This window comes from Camelus bactrianus, chromosome 4 (assembly GCF_048773025.1).
Source record: "Camelus bactrianus isolate YW-2024 breed Bactrian camel chromosome 4, ASM4877302v1, whole genome shotgun sequence".
Taxonomy (NCBI): Eukaryota; Metazoa; Chordata; class Mammalia; order Artiodactyla; family Camelidae; genus Camelus; species Camelus bactrianus.
In genome coordinates, this window is record NC_133542.1 from 78,063,065 (window position 1) to 78,078,150 (window position 15,086).

Here is a 15,086-nt window from a genome sequence, read left to right on the forward strand (position 1 = left end):
AAAGGGATACAGAAAGATACACTAGGTAAACATTAGCCAGTGGAAAGCTGGTGTAATATCGCACCAGCTGAAACGGAAGTTAAGGCTAAGAAAAGGCTTCAGGAAAAATAAGCAGCTAGTGAACTGCCTGACCTGACAACACGGCCTAGAAACGTGTTGTTAAAAACTGACAGAATGACACGAAGAAATCAACAGCCCACCGTCTTTTAAGCATTCGTAACATATCTCTATCAAACTGAAGAACGAAATGGATGAGAGATGAAAGGTTGTGCAAGGACTCGTGAACACAGCAGTCAACGACGTGTACAGAACTCTGCGCCCAACTGATGGCGAATAAAATAGCCGTTCTCTGGGGCACACGGAACATTTACGGAAACTGGTCACTTGTTAAATCACAGAGGAAATTCCTACACATACCAAAGAATTGCTACGCTTCCGAGCACATGCCTGTTACTACTTGAGTAAATACAAACCGCCAGTAAACAGTCATTTAAAATCTTGCCCATATTTGAGAGCTGAAGGATTGCGTTAAAGACGACATCACGGTGGACATGATGAAACACTGAACAATAGCACAACTTGCAGGATGAGGCTGAAGCGACATTTAGAGGAAATTTTATAATTTTAAAAGCACTTTTCGGGGGGAGGATACAGCTCAGTGGTGGAGTGCATGTTTAGCTCGCACGGGGTCCTGGGTTCAGCCCCCGTACCTCCACTAAAAATAAATGAGTAAATAAACCTATGTACCTCCGCCTACCAAAGAGGAAAAAAACAAAATACAAAACCAAAATCCAACAAAAAAGCAACACCAACCAAACAAAAAGCAATCATCAAAATAAAAGAATGACTGAAAATAAGTGAGTTAAGTACTGATCTTAAAAATCTAGAAAAAAGAAGAAACCAAAGAAAAGTTGAAAGCAGGAGAAAATGTAGGACACTAGTGAAACAGAAACTTAAAGTACCAAGACAGCAAAAGCATCTAAAGCTCCTTCTCAAGAGGACTAATAAAACTGTGGCTTTATAGCAAGACTGACCAAGAAAGGGGCACAGATAAGTGTGGCCTGACGCAACAAACTGCTTAAGACAAGAAGAAGGAGAAGGACTCACAGCTGCAGAACACACTCGAGGTGATTGGGGGGGGGCACGGACCACTGCGCGGTGAACAAGCTACAGGGTGTGCGGTCCGAGGCGGGACAGAGCGGGTACGTCACAGAAACTGTAAGTGGAGTGTAGCCCTTAAAAGTCGTGATCACTATCTGTGCACCTGTACCTTGTATCATATGGTACCTCAACTACACTTCAAGTAAAAAAATTTTTAGTATGCCGAAGGGAAGGCATAACTACAGAAAAGGAGAATATTTTCTTAAATCCCACAAGAATATTTATGCCAACAGATTTGAAAACTTAGATGAAACATGCACTTCTATACGAAAACATCAATTGCTTAAATTAGCTCGAGAAGAAATTAGGAACCTGGATGATTTTATAACCATTAAGGAAATGTAATCTGTAGTCAGAGGTCTCCTCCTGCCCAGGGCCTGGTGAATTATAAGGTGGCTTTGCCGAGCCTTTACAGAACAGGTAATAACTTACTCAAACCCTCTCGGAGAAGGCAAGAAATCATTTCGTGAGGCTAGTATGACCTTGACACCACGGCCAGGCAAAGACAACGTAAGAAAAGCAAAATGCAGACCATGTAAGTCTGTCAACCGAAAACCTGCAGGAGGCTGCCAATAAGAAGAGAGTTTGGGGATCGGGAGACAGATTTGGGTAAAATCAAAATGGTGTTCGGGGAAGAGAAAGAGTCAGGGCTTACAAGATAAGAGCCATGAGGCTGTGCTCCTCGGTTCAGTTCCTCCGGAGAACCCAGACCGGCACAGGCTTGGAGACGAGGCTCTCTAGTGGTCAGGCGCTGAAGGCAGCGCAACGAGGTAAGAAAAAGGAAGAAGTGGAAGGGGTGGGAAGGAACAGGCAGATCGTTACTGTTTGCGAATGATGTGATTATTTGCACAGGGAACCCAGGAGGATCAACAGAAATAACAGGGTTCACCAGTGTTGCCGAACACAAAATCAACATGCAAAAAATAAAGCCCTTCTCTATAACACCATCGTTCAATTAGAATTTTCAGTTAAAATGAGAGATTTCACTTGCAGTCGTAACAAAAGCTGTAAGTTACCCAGAAGTAAATCTACAAAAAGCATGCAAGACTCTCATGGGCGAGATTTTAAATTGTTATTAAAGGCCCCAGAGAGCTGACTACACGGAAGGATATATTTATAAGTGGGAGAGCCTTACCACGGTAAAGGTACCAGTTCTCCCTAATTCAGTCTATGGATTCATGCAGTCCTGATCCGAATTCCAGCAGGACTGCTCTTGGAATTCAGCATATTGATTTTGTGGGAGAGTCAATATCCAGACAGCCAGGCAGTTCAGGAAGGAGTGATTAGCTCCACTGCCCGCCGAGACTCCTTGTAACGCTAAGCAGTGGAGATTGTGAGGTATGAGGACAAAATGTCAGAAGAACAGACACGAGAGCCCTGCGCGGGGTGGTTATGTGACAGAGCAGGTCGCCGGGGGGGGAGGATGGGAGAGTCAGAGATGAGCCTCCACTTGGCAAGAAGAAGATCTTCACCCCAAGTGTGTGCAGAGCGGTGACCACAAACTCCAGCTGACTAGAAACCCAAGTGTGAGAAACCAGACTTGTTTGTTTTGGGGGGAGGTAATTATGTTTGTTTATTTATTTGAAAAAAACAAATTTTAAAATGATTCGAAGAAAACCTGGGAAAATTCTTTACAACTTTGGGGTGGAGATTCTTAAGTTACAAAAAAACAGAAACCCTAAAGAGAAAGACCGATACATTTGACAACGTTAAACTGTTTCGTAACACAAGAACCAGGTAAAAGCAAAGAGGAGAGCAGCAGACACACGGGGGCACCTAAAGACCTCAGTAAGAAAAGCTGTCGGAAACACAAGCCAGGGTCGGAAGGCCGCAGAGGAGGTCTGAACAGACACTGAGCACAGGAGCAGATGTCCAGCCTCCTCACTCGCCCGCTCACCCCCACCAGATGAGAACCATCGAAGGGTGTGACAAGCCACGGCTGAGATGAGGCTGTGGGGAAGACGCAGCCTGCGTTGCTGGTGGGACTGTTACTTGGATAAGCACTTTGGAGACGTCTAGTGACGTCAAAGGTGTGTAGCGCCCACGAACCAGCAGGACCAGGTCCAGACAGACGTCGTGCGCACAGTGAGACACGCTGGCGAAGGCCATGGGAGTTCCTGTCGGGGAAGATGGGTGAGTATGTGGCAGGAACTGTGCAGCAGTTTCCAGGAACAGTGGGCCCGTGCGCGTGTCCACACCGATGAGCTTCAAAGATACAACAGAGTGAAGGTTCAGGCTGGAGAGTGAGGTGTGCAGTCTGACTCTTTCCTGTGCTGTGTTTTGTTGATAGATGCACGTGTGTCATGTGGTGGTGCAGGACGATGAAGTCGGGGTGCCCACCAGCTGCACTGTCCGGGTGCCTGTCGGGAGTGACCATGGGCAGTGGGGCCTGATGCAAATATGACAGAACGCTAGCAGTTTCCGTCTTGGGTGTGCGCACACGAATGTCTGTTCTCTTTTCTTCTTGTGCTTTCCTCAAAATACAAGTAAGAAAGAGACACGTGCTTCCTGATGGTACAAGGACTGCACTTGGCCATGCTCGTAGCCTGGACCCACCGGGCTGAGGCCGGTGGGAACCTGGAGGGCCAAGGCCGCGGCTGTCGTCTGGCCTTGAGCGGCTTGTGCCCCTCCCTGGGCCTCAGCTTCCTCAACTGCAACAGTGACCAGAGACTGGGCGGCTCTGGGAGGAGGGGACCTGCTGCCTCCGGTCTCCTTGCCTTTCTCTCCTGCTGGGGGCTCCCTTTCCATTCTTGGCTGAAACCCAGAGCATATGCATCTTGTAAGGCCTGACCCAGCCCAGCAGCCACGTCCTGGAGTTTTTCTGAGGCCTCTGGGCCAGCCTGGCCTCCAGAAGCACCATCGTGTAAAACCTGTGTGTGCACACTCGCACGTGTGCCCGCAGGCTCGTGCCCTAGGCATGCACGTGGGGCCGCGGGCGTGCGGGCGAGGGTGGTGGTGCGGGCATGCCCAGGTGCTCTCCCTCCCGTAGATCCTGACCGGAGAGGACTGGAACGCAGTGATGTACCACGGGATCGAATCGCAAGGTGGGGTCAGCAAAGGCATGTTTTCGTCCTTCTACTTCATCGTCCTGACGCTGTTTGGAAACTGTATCCTTCTGGTCAGAGCTTGGCCTGGGCCGCCTCTCCCCTTCCTCCCACAGGAGGACCTGGGGCGGGGTCCTTCTTGTCAAGGGTGGGTCATGACTGAGGGTCAGCTTGAGTTACGTCCAGATGCAGCCCAAGCTTGGGCCCGGAGGAAGCATGAGTTGCAGGTGGGGATGAACAGGGGTGGGGATCGCGGTCAGCTTGGGCAGAGTGGTCAGAGGGGTCAGCGGGTCAGGAAGGAGTCTGTGGGGCGGCATGGGCTGTGAACCCTGAGGGCAGCCATTTGTTTTGTTTTGTTTTGACTTTAATTCAATAGTTAAGATTTGTCACTGGGCTTTTAAAACCTCTCCCCTGCAGAGAAATGTAGAGAGTTTTTCAGTGAAGAGGCCCTGGGGCTTGTTTCAGGGGCTGCATGGGAGGGAGGGCCTTGGGGTCAGGGCCAGCCCAGGGCTGCTGCCCCTGTGTGTCTCTCTGGCTGGGCCCCAGGGTCACCGCCTTCATCCCGCTCTGGGGCTGGGGGAGGCTGCTGCGGGCGCACGGCTGTGGTTAGTGCCAGGCGGTGGCCGCCCAGCCTCAGCGTCCTGCGGGCTCTGCTGGAGCCCTGAGCAGGCTCGTCTTGGAGGCGGTGCCTCTGAGTCTCGGGGGCACCTCCTTGCCAGGCGGAGGGCCTGGCCCACAGGGGTCACACTGGCCCAGAGCCCCTGGGCGGACGGCTGCAGCCATTCTGTGGAGGACCCGCTGGCACGGGCACCCGTCCCCAGGACTGGTGAGTTTGACTGAGGGGAAGGGCTGCTGGCATCGAGTGGGCAGAGGACGCCCGACGGCAGAGCACTGCCTGCCCGGTGTTAGCACGCCGGGGAATGAGGTAATCGGGAGGGCAGCCACCTGGCCGGGGAGGGCCTGTGTCTGCAGGGACTGCGCGGGGGTGCAGCCCAGGGGCCGGGTAGAGGACAGTCTGGAGAGGTGCTGTCCCGGGAGCACAGGAGAGGACAGGGCTGCTTGGCGCTGAGGTGGACTTGTGGAAGCGGCAGCTCCAGCCACAGGAAAACAGAAGCAGCTCGGGTCAGCGGCAGCACCAGGGCCTGACCCTGGAGAGATCCGAGAGGGACTGGGACTGGGCGGGAAGGAGGCCCCACCACCAGCCCCCCTGTGCTGGGCCACTGGGCCCTGCTGATTCTGGGGCCCTGGTGAGTTACTTAGCTTCTGTGGCCTCTGTCCCCTCCTTTCTGACTGGTGCTGCAGGCGTCCCGGGACTGGTGGGGGCAGAGCCCCTGCGGCCTGCCGTCGGCTTGGCTCGGCACTGCTCCTGCTACCCTGGAGGGAGGGCACCTCCAGGAGGGGTCCCAGGACTCCACTCTGGGAAAGGAGGGAGAGAGCAGACCCCGGCAGGTGTCCGTGAGCCCAGGTCTGCCTGGGGGTCTCTGCTCAGGGAAGCCTGTGTGCAGCCTGTGAAAGCGGGAGGTACGCTTTGGGAGGCTTCTCCCATTGGCCTGAAACTGGGGAGAGGTGGGGGCAGAAGTAGGCAGTCCTTGTGCTGTCCCAGGAGGCAAGACAAATGAATCCAGCACAGTGTGAGCTTCCGGCTTGGAAAGCCGGACCTGAGGGGCTGGGCGGGGGAGGGCTGTGTGGGCGTTAGGGGAGGCTGGATGGTGTGAGGTGGAGTGAAGGGAGCTGGTGGGGGCCGGGGGCCATGGGGCCCTGGCGGCCGGGCGGGGCTGTGTCTGGGGATGACAGGCTGGAGGGGCTGGGGCGAGGGAACGTGGGTCAGAATCTGGGAAGCAGGGAGGAAGCCCTGGTATGACCATGTGAGAGGGTGTGGGGCAGAAGTGTTCCCTTCCTTAGCTGAGGCCAACCAGACACCCTGCTGAACGTCTTTCTGGCCATCGCGGTGGACAACCTCGCCAATGCGCAGGAGCTGACCAAGGTACGTAGGTACGCAGGCTGGGGTGCCACCTGCAGCCCAGGTACAGTTGGGGTGGGAGGGTCAGTCCATGTCACCCTGGATGAGGCCAGAGAGCCATGAGGAGGGCCAGGTCCTGGATTAAGGGCTATGTGACCACTGTCTAGAAGTGTCTCTCCAGGTCCTGAATGGGCAGGGTTAGGCTGACACCAGGGCTGTGGGGGTTGACGCTGAGGAAGCCAGGAGACAGACCATGCCAGGAAGGCAGAGGACTGTGAGGGCAGCTCCGGGGGAAGCCAAGACCTGCGGAGAATGGCCAGGAAGGTAGGAGGAGGTGTGGGAGCCAGAGGTGGCTGACGGGGTGCAGCCGAGAGAGCCCCAGAAATGAGAGGGGTCATGAGGTGGGAGTTCAAGCTCTGAGGACCCTAAAGGGCAGGGAGGGGCCCCCAAGCTCATCCCCGGGAGGTGAGGGGCCCCCGAGCTCATCCCCGGGAGGTGAGGGGCCCCTGAGCTCATCCCCGGGACGTGACGGGGCCCTGTGGTCAGTCTCTGGTGTAAGTGGTTGAGCCTGGACAGTCCGTGGGCGGTGCTGTCCTCAGATGCTGGCCAGGCTGGTGTGTCGGGGAGCAGCTGGTGCCCTTCTCAGCAGGTTGGTGCCCCAGCAGGATAGCTCTCTCTCCAGGCTGTGCCCAGTGGGAGCCAGCTAACATTCATCACTCACCCCTGGGCCTGGTAGGGGATGTGGTTGCACATGTCTCCCCTGTGGTTCCCCCCAGATGACACAGCTCCCTGCCTGGTTACCTTCCCTCCCTCAGCCCTGGTCAGTGCAGCTGGCTGCCTGCTGTTTCAGCCTCAGGCTGGTGCTTTGACAAGCCCGGCTCCTGGTGCGGAGGGCGCTGCTGCTGGTCAGGGCCCCTGCAGGCGCCCGTGTGCCGGCTCTGTATGCTGGCACGGCCTGTGCGTGCACCTTTCTGTGGGCGTGTCTGTGCTGGTGCCCGCCGTCCCTGGCAGACTCCCGCTTGTGCTGTACCTGTGCGTGTCTGACACAGTCCAGTCCACTCCGGTCCCACGCATCCCAAGACTCTCAGCCCTGTCCCCATCCTGGGGCCTGGCACAGGCCTTCCCTGAGGAAGGCAGCTTCTGGATGTCTCTGCCGGCAGCAGAGAGGCAGGTGTCTGGCAGTGCATGCTGTGCAGGTGTCCAGGTGCAGGCAGTCCATGCGGTGTGCCTTCCTTTGCTTCTGCTCAGCCTTCCTCCTCCCCTGCCCAGGTGGGCCGGGGCAGTGTCCTCCCTTGCTCGCCTGCTGGCTTCTGAGGACTCGGGAACCCCACTGGCCTGCCTGTGTCTGTTGTCAGCGAGAGCTGAGACTGAGCCTTGCTCTCCAGACGTGGCTGGGCTGCCTGGGCTGGGGGACCAGTGCACCCACAGAGCACTTCTTGGTGTCAGGATTTCGGGGACCATGTGAACCAGGGGTGCCCAGCAGCACTGAGTCTGACACCAGCTGTCCTGGGGCGAGTGAGCTTGAGCTCAAAGCTCTCACTGCTTCTTCAAGGTTGCCAGTGGGTGTGGACACACTGAGGAAGCCATGTCCTTGGGCCCCGCTCCGTGCACAGACACCCTGTGTGGAGGACCCTGGGGGCAAACTGCCCTGATTCAGGAATTCCCTTTCTTTGGGAGCTGGAGCAGGTAGAGGCCTGTCTGTTAGGCTGTGGGGAGTTCCTGGGCTCTCCTTCCTTTATATTCCCACAAATATACTGTAGCGTCATTGACTTTCTGAAGTGGAAGTAACTCAGGTCGAGTCTGTAGAACACCCAGTGGAGCGATATAAGAGGGCCGCACAGCAGGTGGAGTCTGCAGCGGGAGGAAGGGCTCCCCGGAGCTTCGGGTGGATGGGGTGGATGTAGCTTTCCCTCCTCTCTGGGCCTGAAGCCTGACGGTCTCTTCTCCGTGGTGGGAAATCTGCAGGCAGATGACAGAGGACTCGGTGCCATTTCTGCACCTCTAAAAGCAGATTCAAGAACGTTCTGGGACATGTGGGGAATGCCAGCTCCCAGGAGAGCCAGGGGGCTTGGGACTGGGGTGATGGGGGCAGTCAGGGTGGTCCCAGCAGTCCAGCTGGACGACACGGAGACCTCAGCCTCCTCCCGGGGCCTGTGGACTCAGCCTGGAACTGCTTATCTGGATCCCAGGAGCAGAGCATGTTGGTTTTGCCTAATGATGTGGGGTCGGGGCTGGAGGGTCTGTCCCGATGTCCACTCCCCTCCCCATGGGGAGAGCAGAGGCAGGGCACACATGAGCCACACCAGCCCTGGTGGCAGAGAGCCATGGAGTCCTCCCCAGGAACTCGGTGGTGACAGGAACACAGGGCCAAGTGCTGCACGTGGCCGTCCAGGTGTGAGGGGAGCAGGAGGGGCCGCTCAGTCACAGCGTGGACAGGTGGACAGGTGGACAGATGTGGTCTGGTGGGTCCAGGGGGAAGGCTCGGGCTGTGAGGTGGCCCTGCTGTCCACTCCTAGGGACAGTTCCTTTGGGCAGTGGAGCCCTGCCCCCTGCCCTCGCTCACAGCTCTGGAGCCGAGCCGATTCTCCAAGTGCTCAGGGGAGGGGAGCTGGTGAGGGATGAAGGAGGGATGGGTTTGCATTTGGATGGAATGATTCTGAAGTGCTGGAGACCGACACCCAGGAGGGTCCAGGCAGCAGCTGGGTCTCTGTGGCTGGAGCTTCCAGGTGGGGCCGTCGTCAGCTGTGGGTTCTGGGAGGTGGCGCTCGGGGAGCAGGCGCTGAGACAGAGACCTTGGGGTTGTCACCTGAGCAGCAGCAGAGAAGGGGGTCCCTGAAGGCCACTAGAGAGCTCGTGGGGGACTGGTGCTCAGTGCTGGCGTGTGGGGGGGGGGTTGTGCTAACGAGGAGCCAGCTGCCCGGCCCCGCCAGCTCAGGGTACGGGAAAGACTCGGGGCTCCGGGTGGAAGAGCTGGCGGCGTCAGGGTGGACGCAGCACTCTGAAGCTGGCTGTATGCTTCTGTCCGTTCAAACAGGATGAGGAGGAGATGGAAGAAGCAGCCAATCAGAAGCTGGCTCTGCAAAAGGCCAAAGAGGTGGCCGAAGTCAGCCCCATGTCTGCCGCGAACATCTCCATCGCCGCGTAAGGCTCTTGAGTGGGTTGTGGGTGGTGGCGGGGCTGCGGTGGAGTCCCACTCCTTCCCGAGGCTTCCTCAGAGGGCCCTGGCCCTGGCTGGAGCTGGTTGGGACAGAGCCCCTCCCCTGCGGGACCTCTGGGTGAAGAGACCACCAGGTGAAGCCTGCTCCTCGCTGGGGTGGGGGCGCGCGTCGCCGGGCCGTGGGTGGGAGTGGTGTTTTCAAGGCGTCTGCTCCTCAGCAGTCTTGGGCGGCTCCACGGGCACCCCCAGGGCAGGGAGCAAGGAATTAATGCGTCTGTTGTGCAGCGTTTCAGAATGTTTTGTGAGCCAGCAGACTCACAGTAGTGCTTCATCAGCCCAGCTTCCAAAAGGGCCTGAGTTTTTGGTGCTGGGACAGAGGTCAGAGGAAGCCTCTCTGATGAGAGGCAGTACCGGTGGGGCGAGACTTCCGTGGGGGACTCGGGTCGCCCCGAGGTCCAGCTGAGCCTCACGGCACGTTGCAGAAGCACTTTTGGGGGACTACAGACTTGGGAGTTGGGACCGAGTGCCCAGCCCAGGACCAAAAGCTGCAGTGGGCTACGGGAGGTCAGCCCCAGGGGAAGGAGGCGTGGGGGGAGGCAGCGGAGTGAGGCCCAAGGCCTGGTCCCAGGGTGACCACGGGAGCAGAGAAGGGCCTGGGGCCAGACCGAGTCCACCCTGGAGCTGCTGGCCCTGCCTTCAGCCCCGCGCTCACCCCCAGCACGCCCGTCTCCCGTAGGTCCCTGGGCCCCGGCCCCACAGCTGCCTCCCTCTCCTGTACGCACTGGGGTCAGGGAGCAGACAGCCTCGGCCCCTCTGTGGGGACAGGCTTGGACACGGTGAGTGTGCGCTGGCACGTGGATGCGTCTGGGGGAGCGGGAGTGTGCACGCACACGTGTGAGGGCGCGTCTTAGCCCTGTTCTCACCCGGCAGTCACCGGGGCCACGGCCTGTTTTCTAGGAGGGTGTTTGCAGAGGACCTGTCTCTAAGCCAAGCAGAGAGTGGGGCCGTTGGGGGAGAAGAAGGGAGAGGAGGTTCCAGGCCCTGGGAGCCCAGGCAGGGGTGCGAGGGGTGCAGGGAGCCAGGCAGGACGCAGCAGCCACCACTGCACAGCTCCTGGGGCGCAGTGCCCAGTTGTTCCGGAGTTCTGTTGTCTGGCCAGGGCAGCTCCTCGGTCTGCTTGGTCCTGGGCTTCCTGTGATGCGGCCGACTTCCTGCCACGGCCCTTTCTCCTGAGCTGTGCCAGCTGCTGGCGGTCTGCTGTGCAGAGGACATGGTGGGGGCCTGTGACTTACCCATGTATTCACGTGGGCCTTGTGGGGTTTCGGTGTGATGTCTGCCCCTCTCCTGGAGGGGAGCGCAGTGTCCTGTGTTCCCTGCTGCAGCCCAGGGCTGCCCATGCACCCTGGGGATGTTGGGGATGGTGTGGTGGGGCGTCCGCTGCCATCTGGGCCGAGACCTGAGAGGCAGGCCCTCGGCACAACTTGGGTAGCATGTCAGGATACCAGGAAGGGGGCTGGGGGCTCTTCCTGGCCCTCCACCCCGACCCTGTCCGGGAGGCTGCTGTGCGGGGCAAGGCCGTAGGGCTGCACCCCGGCCTCGGGTGTACACGCTCACCACCGCGGTGCTTCTCTTCTCTGGGATGGGCTTCCCGGGGGACAGGAAGGTGCCCCGCCTCACAGCGGGTCCTGGGCTCGGCGCGGCCGATCTGCGTCAGGGCCAGCCTGGGGTGAGTCCGGGTGTCGGCCCCGCCTCCCCTTCGTGGGCCAGCTGTGTGGGCCGTGTCCTCAGCCCACTCTGGGACATGCAGTCAGTCTGATGTGACCCCTGTAGATCCCCTGCCGCGGGGGGCCTGGCCCAGGGCGTGGAGGGTGGTAGGTGTGAGGGCGTCGTGTGATTGTTGGCTGAGAACTCGGAGGGCCGGAGATGCTGCTCCTGGTGTCCTTCTGTCCTGTCTGCCCCGACGGTTCCTGCTTTCCTGGGGAGTCGTGTGGGATGGACGGGCAGCACCCGCCTCCCCCCATTCACTTCTATGCCCAAGGGGCTGAGGTGATGGGAGAGCAGTCCCCCGAGGGACCCCGCCCTGACCTGGCCCCCGAGCCATGCTGTGAGGTCTGTGAGGCAGGGACGGAGCCAACGTGTTCTCCGGCAGCCTCGGATGCTGAGGTGCCACCAGTGGTGTCTAAGAGGCTCCATCGACTGTGCCCGAGGGGCCGAGGCTCCGAGCAGGACCCCACCTTGGAGGGCACCTGCGCCCCCCACGGTCGGCCTCAGGGGATGTTCACGTCAGGCTCCTGGGAGGGAGGGAGCTCAGGCTGGTGTGGTCCCCCTGCTTCTCTCGGCTGTGTCAGCCTCACCATCACTGGGACCTGTGAGGGCTGGACCACGCGCTGTTCCCTCACACGCCACCACACACGATCACACACCCACACTCACATGATTCACACTCATACACGGTCACACACATGATCACACATGATCAAAAGCAGTCACACATGTTCATGCACACATGCTCACACACAATCACACGTGTGCACACACAGGTTCACATGCACACACATCCACGTTCACTCTGAGCCTTGTTCTCTCAACCTTCACACGCTCTCTCACGTGTTCAGTCTCGCACACGTGCTCATAACCTCACACGATCTCTCAGCTCACACCCACTCACACACTCATTCACAAGCTTACACACTCAGCCACACACACTGATTTGCTCACTCCCTTGCACACCCATGCGTGTCTGCACTCAGGGCGGGTAGGCGAGTGAGCTGCTCTGAGCTCCTTACAAGTGTGTCGACTCAGCCTTAAGAAGGCATGGCTGGGGCTCACCTGGCCCTCCCTGGGGGAAGCTACTTCGAAGGGGAACGATTGTAAAGAGATCTCTGGTTTCTCTACTGGTTTTGGAAATGCTTCCAGAAAGACACTTGGAAGTGGCTGGAGTTACACTCAGGGGGAGGCGGGTTGGTGATGGATCCTGTTTGCCCCTGGGAAGGGCCACGTGAGCTGGAAGAAGCCGGCTTAGAGCCTGCAGAGCTGGGGGCTGAGTAGGGCGGCCAGGAGGCAGGTGAGGCCCTCGTGTCAGCCGGCTCTGCTCTATCTCGGAGGCCAGGTGACCGCAGGCTCAGCCCTCCCCGGCGCTGTGTCCCCAGGCACCAAGTCTGGTGGGGGCTGTCTGGGGCTGCGGGACAGCGGTGTGAGCCCTTTCCAGCCCCCCTGCCCTCCGGGGGCGCACGCGCGCGCTGTGGACAGGCCCCAAGGTGGCGCTGCTCATCTTCCCGCCCTGGGGCCGCTTTTCTGCCTGCTGCTCTTTCTTTCTCAGCCTCTGTCTCACCCCGAGGTCTCGGCTGGCGCCCATTCTGATGGAAGCGCCCCGGCCTCCTGCCCGGATGCACGCTGCAGCCCGCGCCCTGGCCTGGCGTGGCTCACGCGTGTCCAGTGTCTCGCAGGACTCTCTGGTGTTCTCACTTGTGTTCTGTTTTGTTTCTTGCATGTGCAGTTTTGTAAAGCAAACTCGAGGTACTGTATCTCGCAGCTCATCTGTCTCCAGCATAAACTCACCGTGAGTCTCTCTGCTACGACCCCCACCTGTGGCTTCACGATAACTACACGCAGCACCCCTGCCTCTAACTCGCTCTCCCACTTTAAGTCATTTGCTTCTTCGGGGGCAGCTCTAGGCTAGCCGTCTGCAGCCTGGCCGGGGTGGTGGGCACACTTCCTGACGTCCCCGTGTCCTGCTCACGGGGTCAGGCTTTCTGAGCTCCGCCCCTCCTCTCCCTCCTGGTCTCTGTCCTCTTGTCTGCTGTCTGTCCCTGTGCGGTCACTCTGGTGTCTTGAGCAGATCTGCTTCTCCTGAGGTGACCACCACTGGGCGCCGCTGTGGGCCGTCTCCTCATGGCTGCCTTGGATAGAGCGTCCATCAGGGGCTCACTTAGGACAGTCGTGGGTCCTCCTGCTGCACTCCCTCACATGGGCGGGGATGTCTCTGACCCTTAGGAAGTCCTTGTTCTAGCCAAGAGCAGAGCTGCCGTCTGATTGCGAGGCCAGCTGAAGCCTGAGGTAGAGCCACAGAAACCCCAGGGTGGCTCTGCTGTGGGTGACTCTGGTCTGACTGTCCCCAGGGGCTCCTTGTTGAGGGTGAGGCCAGGCCCTGCAGGTGAGAGGTCCCTGGAGATGGCCGGGGCCCTCTGTGCCCTAGCAGTGGTGGGAGCTCCTGCCTCCCTGAGCCCTTTGCTCCCTCTTGTCAGCACAGAGCTGGGCTGGGCCCTCCCACGAGCACTGGGAGCCGCTGGCTGCGGGGCCCCTGATGTCCCCGGGGAAAGAGCACTGGGTCCCAAATGACTGATTCACAAAGTGGCACAGGACGCGGACATCTCATGATGGTGCTGCACTGATGCGTTGCTGCATCAGTGGTGCTGCTCCAGGTGGCTGCACGTTGTCGCAGCTGTGGGTGACGATGGGTGACCGGCTTTCTCGGCGCAGAGACCCTGAAGCAGGGCCACGCCACAGAGGCTTCTTCTGAGTCCTGCAGGCATCCCGCCCACGGCGTCTGCATCTGGGCGGCTGTGCCGGGGCTGGAACGTCGTGGGGTGGCCCTGCCCTGTGGCTCCTTAAAGAGCCCTTTAGAGGAGGACTTTGCCCGGATCAGAGTCACCTGCCACACTGCACTGTAGGTGGCGGGCCCATACTCACATTGTTGAGCTGCTTGTGAGGGAGAGGTTCAGAGTGAGACGTGGATGCTGGCCACACTGCTGCGTGTGCCAACGGAGCAAGGACAGAACAGCAACCGGGCAGGTGCGGAGAGGCCGCACACAGACTCAGAGACACATCCAGAGAGGAAGCCAGCGGCACTGCTGGGGGGCAGTGGGTGCAGACAGTCTTAGGTGGTGCGAGGGCCCAGGGAGGCAGAGACCTAGCAGGAGCAGGACCAGGCAGAGCCGCAGCAGGGAGGTGGCACAGGCTGCCCCTGGGAAGTTAGGAGGAGAGCCTGCTAGCCTGGTGGCTCCCTGTGGTTCTGGGTTGAAGCCAAAGAGAGAGAAGGTGGGTCTGTTGCAAGGTGACCTCAGGACTGGGGCAGCATGGCTCTGATGCTGGAGAGGCGGGTCATCAAAGGTTGTGGGTCAGCGGGTGGCCAGGGGGCTGGCAGTTGTCCCCCACATGTCATCTGGGCCCCAGTGAAGGACAGGCATCCACTCTTGTGCTTTCATACTTCTGAGGTGCTTCCCCAGAAACGGCTTCCCACCCTGGAGCCTGGACCAAACCTACAGAGGGGCAGGGCTCGGTGGTGCTCAGTGGCCAGGGCCCTCGGCCGTGGCTCCAGGCTGTGCTGTCTGTGCAGTGGGGGCCTGACGAAGCCTCGCGTCTCTTTAGGCACTTTCCCCCTTTGCCCTTGCATGCGTCCGATCCTGGCTCCGTCACAACTCACTGTGGACCCTCTGTGAGCCACGTCCTCTAGGCTCAGCGTGACATGGGGACAAGAGCAGCACCGAATCCCTGAGGTAGCTGTGAGGGCTGGACACAGTGGCCGCTGATCCAGGTGCCACAGCCGTCACTGTTCTTATGCTGCCACTGCTGCCCTGACAGGGGTCCAGAAATCTCCAGAGGCTGAAGGATGAGACTGGCCTCAGAGGAGGTTTCCACTTGGCCAAGGTGGTGCTGGGGTCACCAACTCTGGGGGCCTTATTCAGCAAACACCCCACAGTGCAAAGGGCTCCCCATGCACCCCGGGCTGTGGACCCCACGTGTGGCCGTGGGGTGAGGTTGGAGG

At 59.1% G+C, this 15,086-nt stretch overlaps 1 protein-coding gene across 9 annotated transcripts in view; it reads left to right on the top strand.

Annotated features, from left to right (window-relative positions):
• Positions 1-15,086, top strand: part of CACNA1B (calcium voltage-gated channel subunit alpha1 B) — a 173,343-nt gene that overhangs the window by 72,862 nt on the left and 85,395 nt on the right. For all 9 annotated transcript variants that reach the window (XR_012506676.1, XR_012506679.1, XR_012506677.1 and 6 more), the window contains exons 16-18: positions 4,151-4,268; positions 6,122-6,189; positions 9,200-9,306. Coding sequence is in view for 5 of the 9 variants with exons in the window: in XM_074362846.1 (XP_074218947.1) it covers positions 4,151-4,268; positions 6,122-6,189; positions 9,200-9,306 (293 nt within the window). In the remaining 4 variants the exon portion in view is untranslated. The remainder of the gene's footprint in view (positions 1-4,150; positions 4,269-6,121; positions 6,190-9,199; positions 9,307-15,086) is intronic.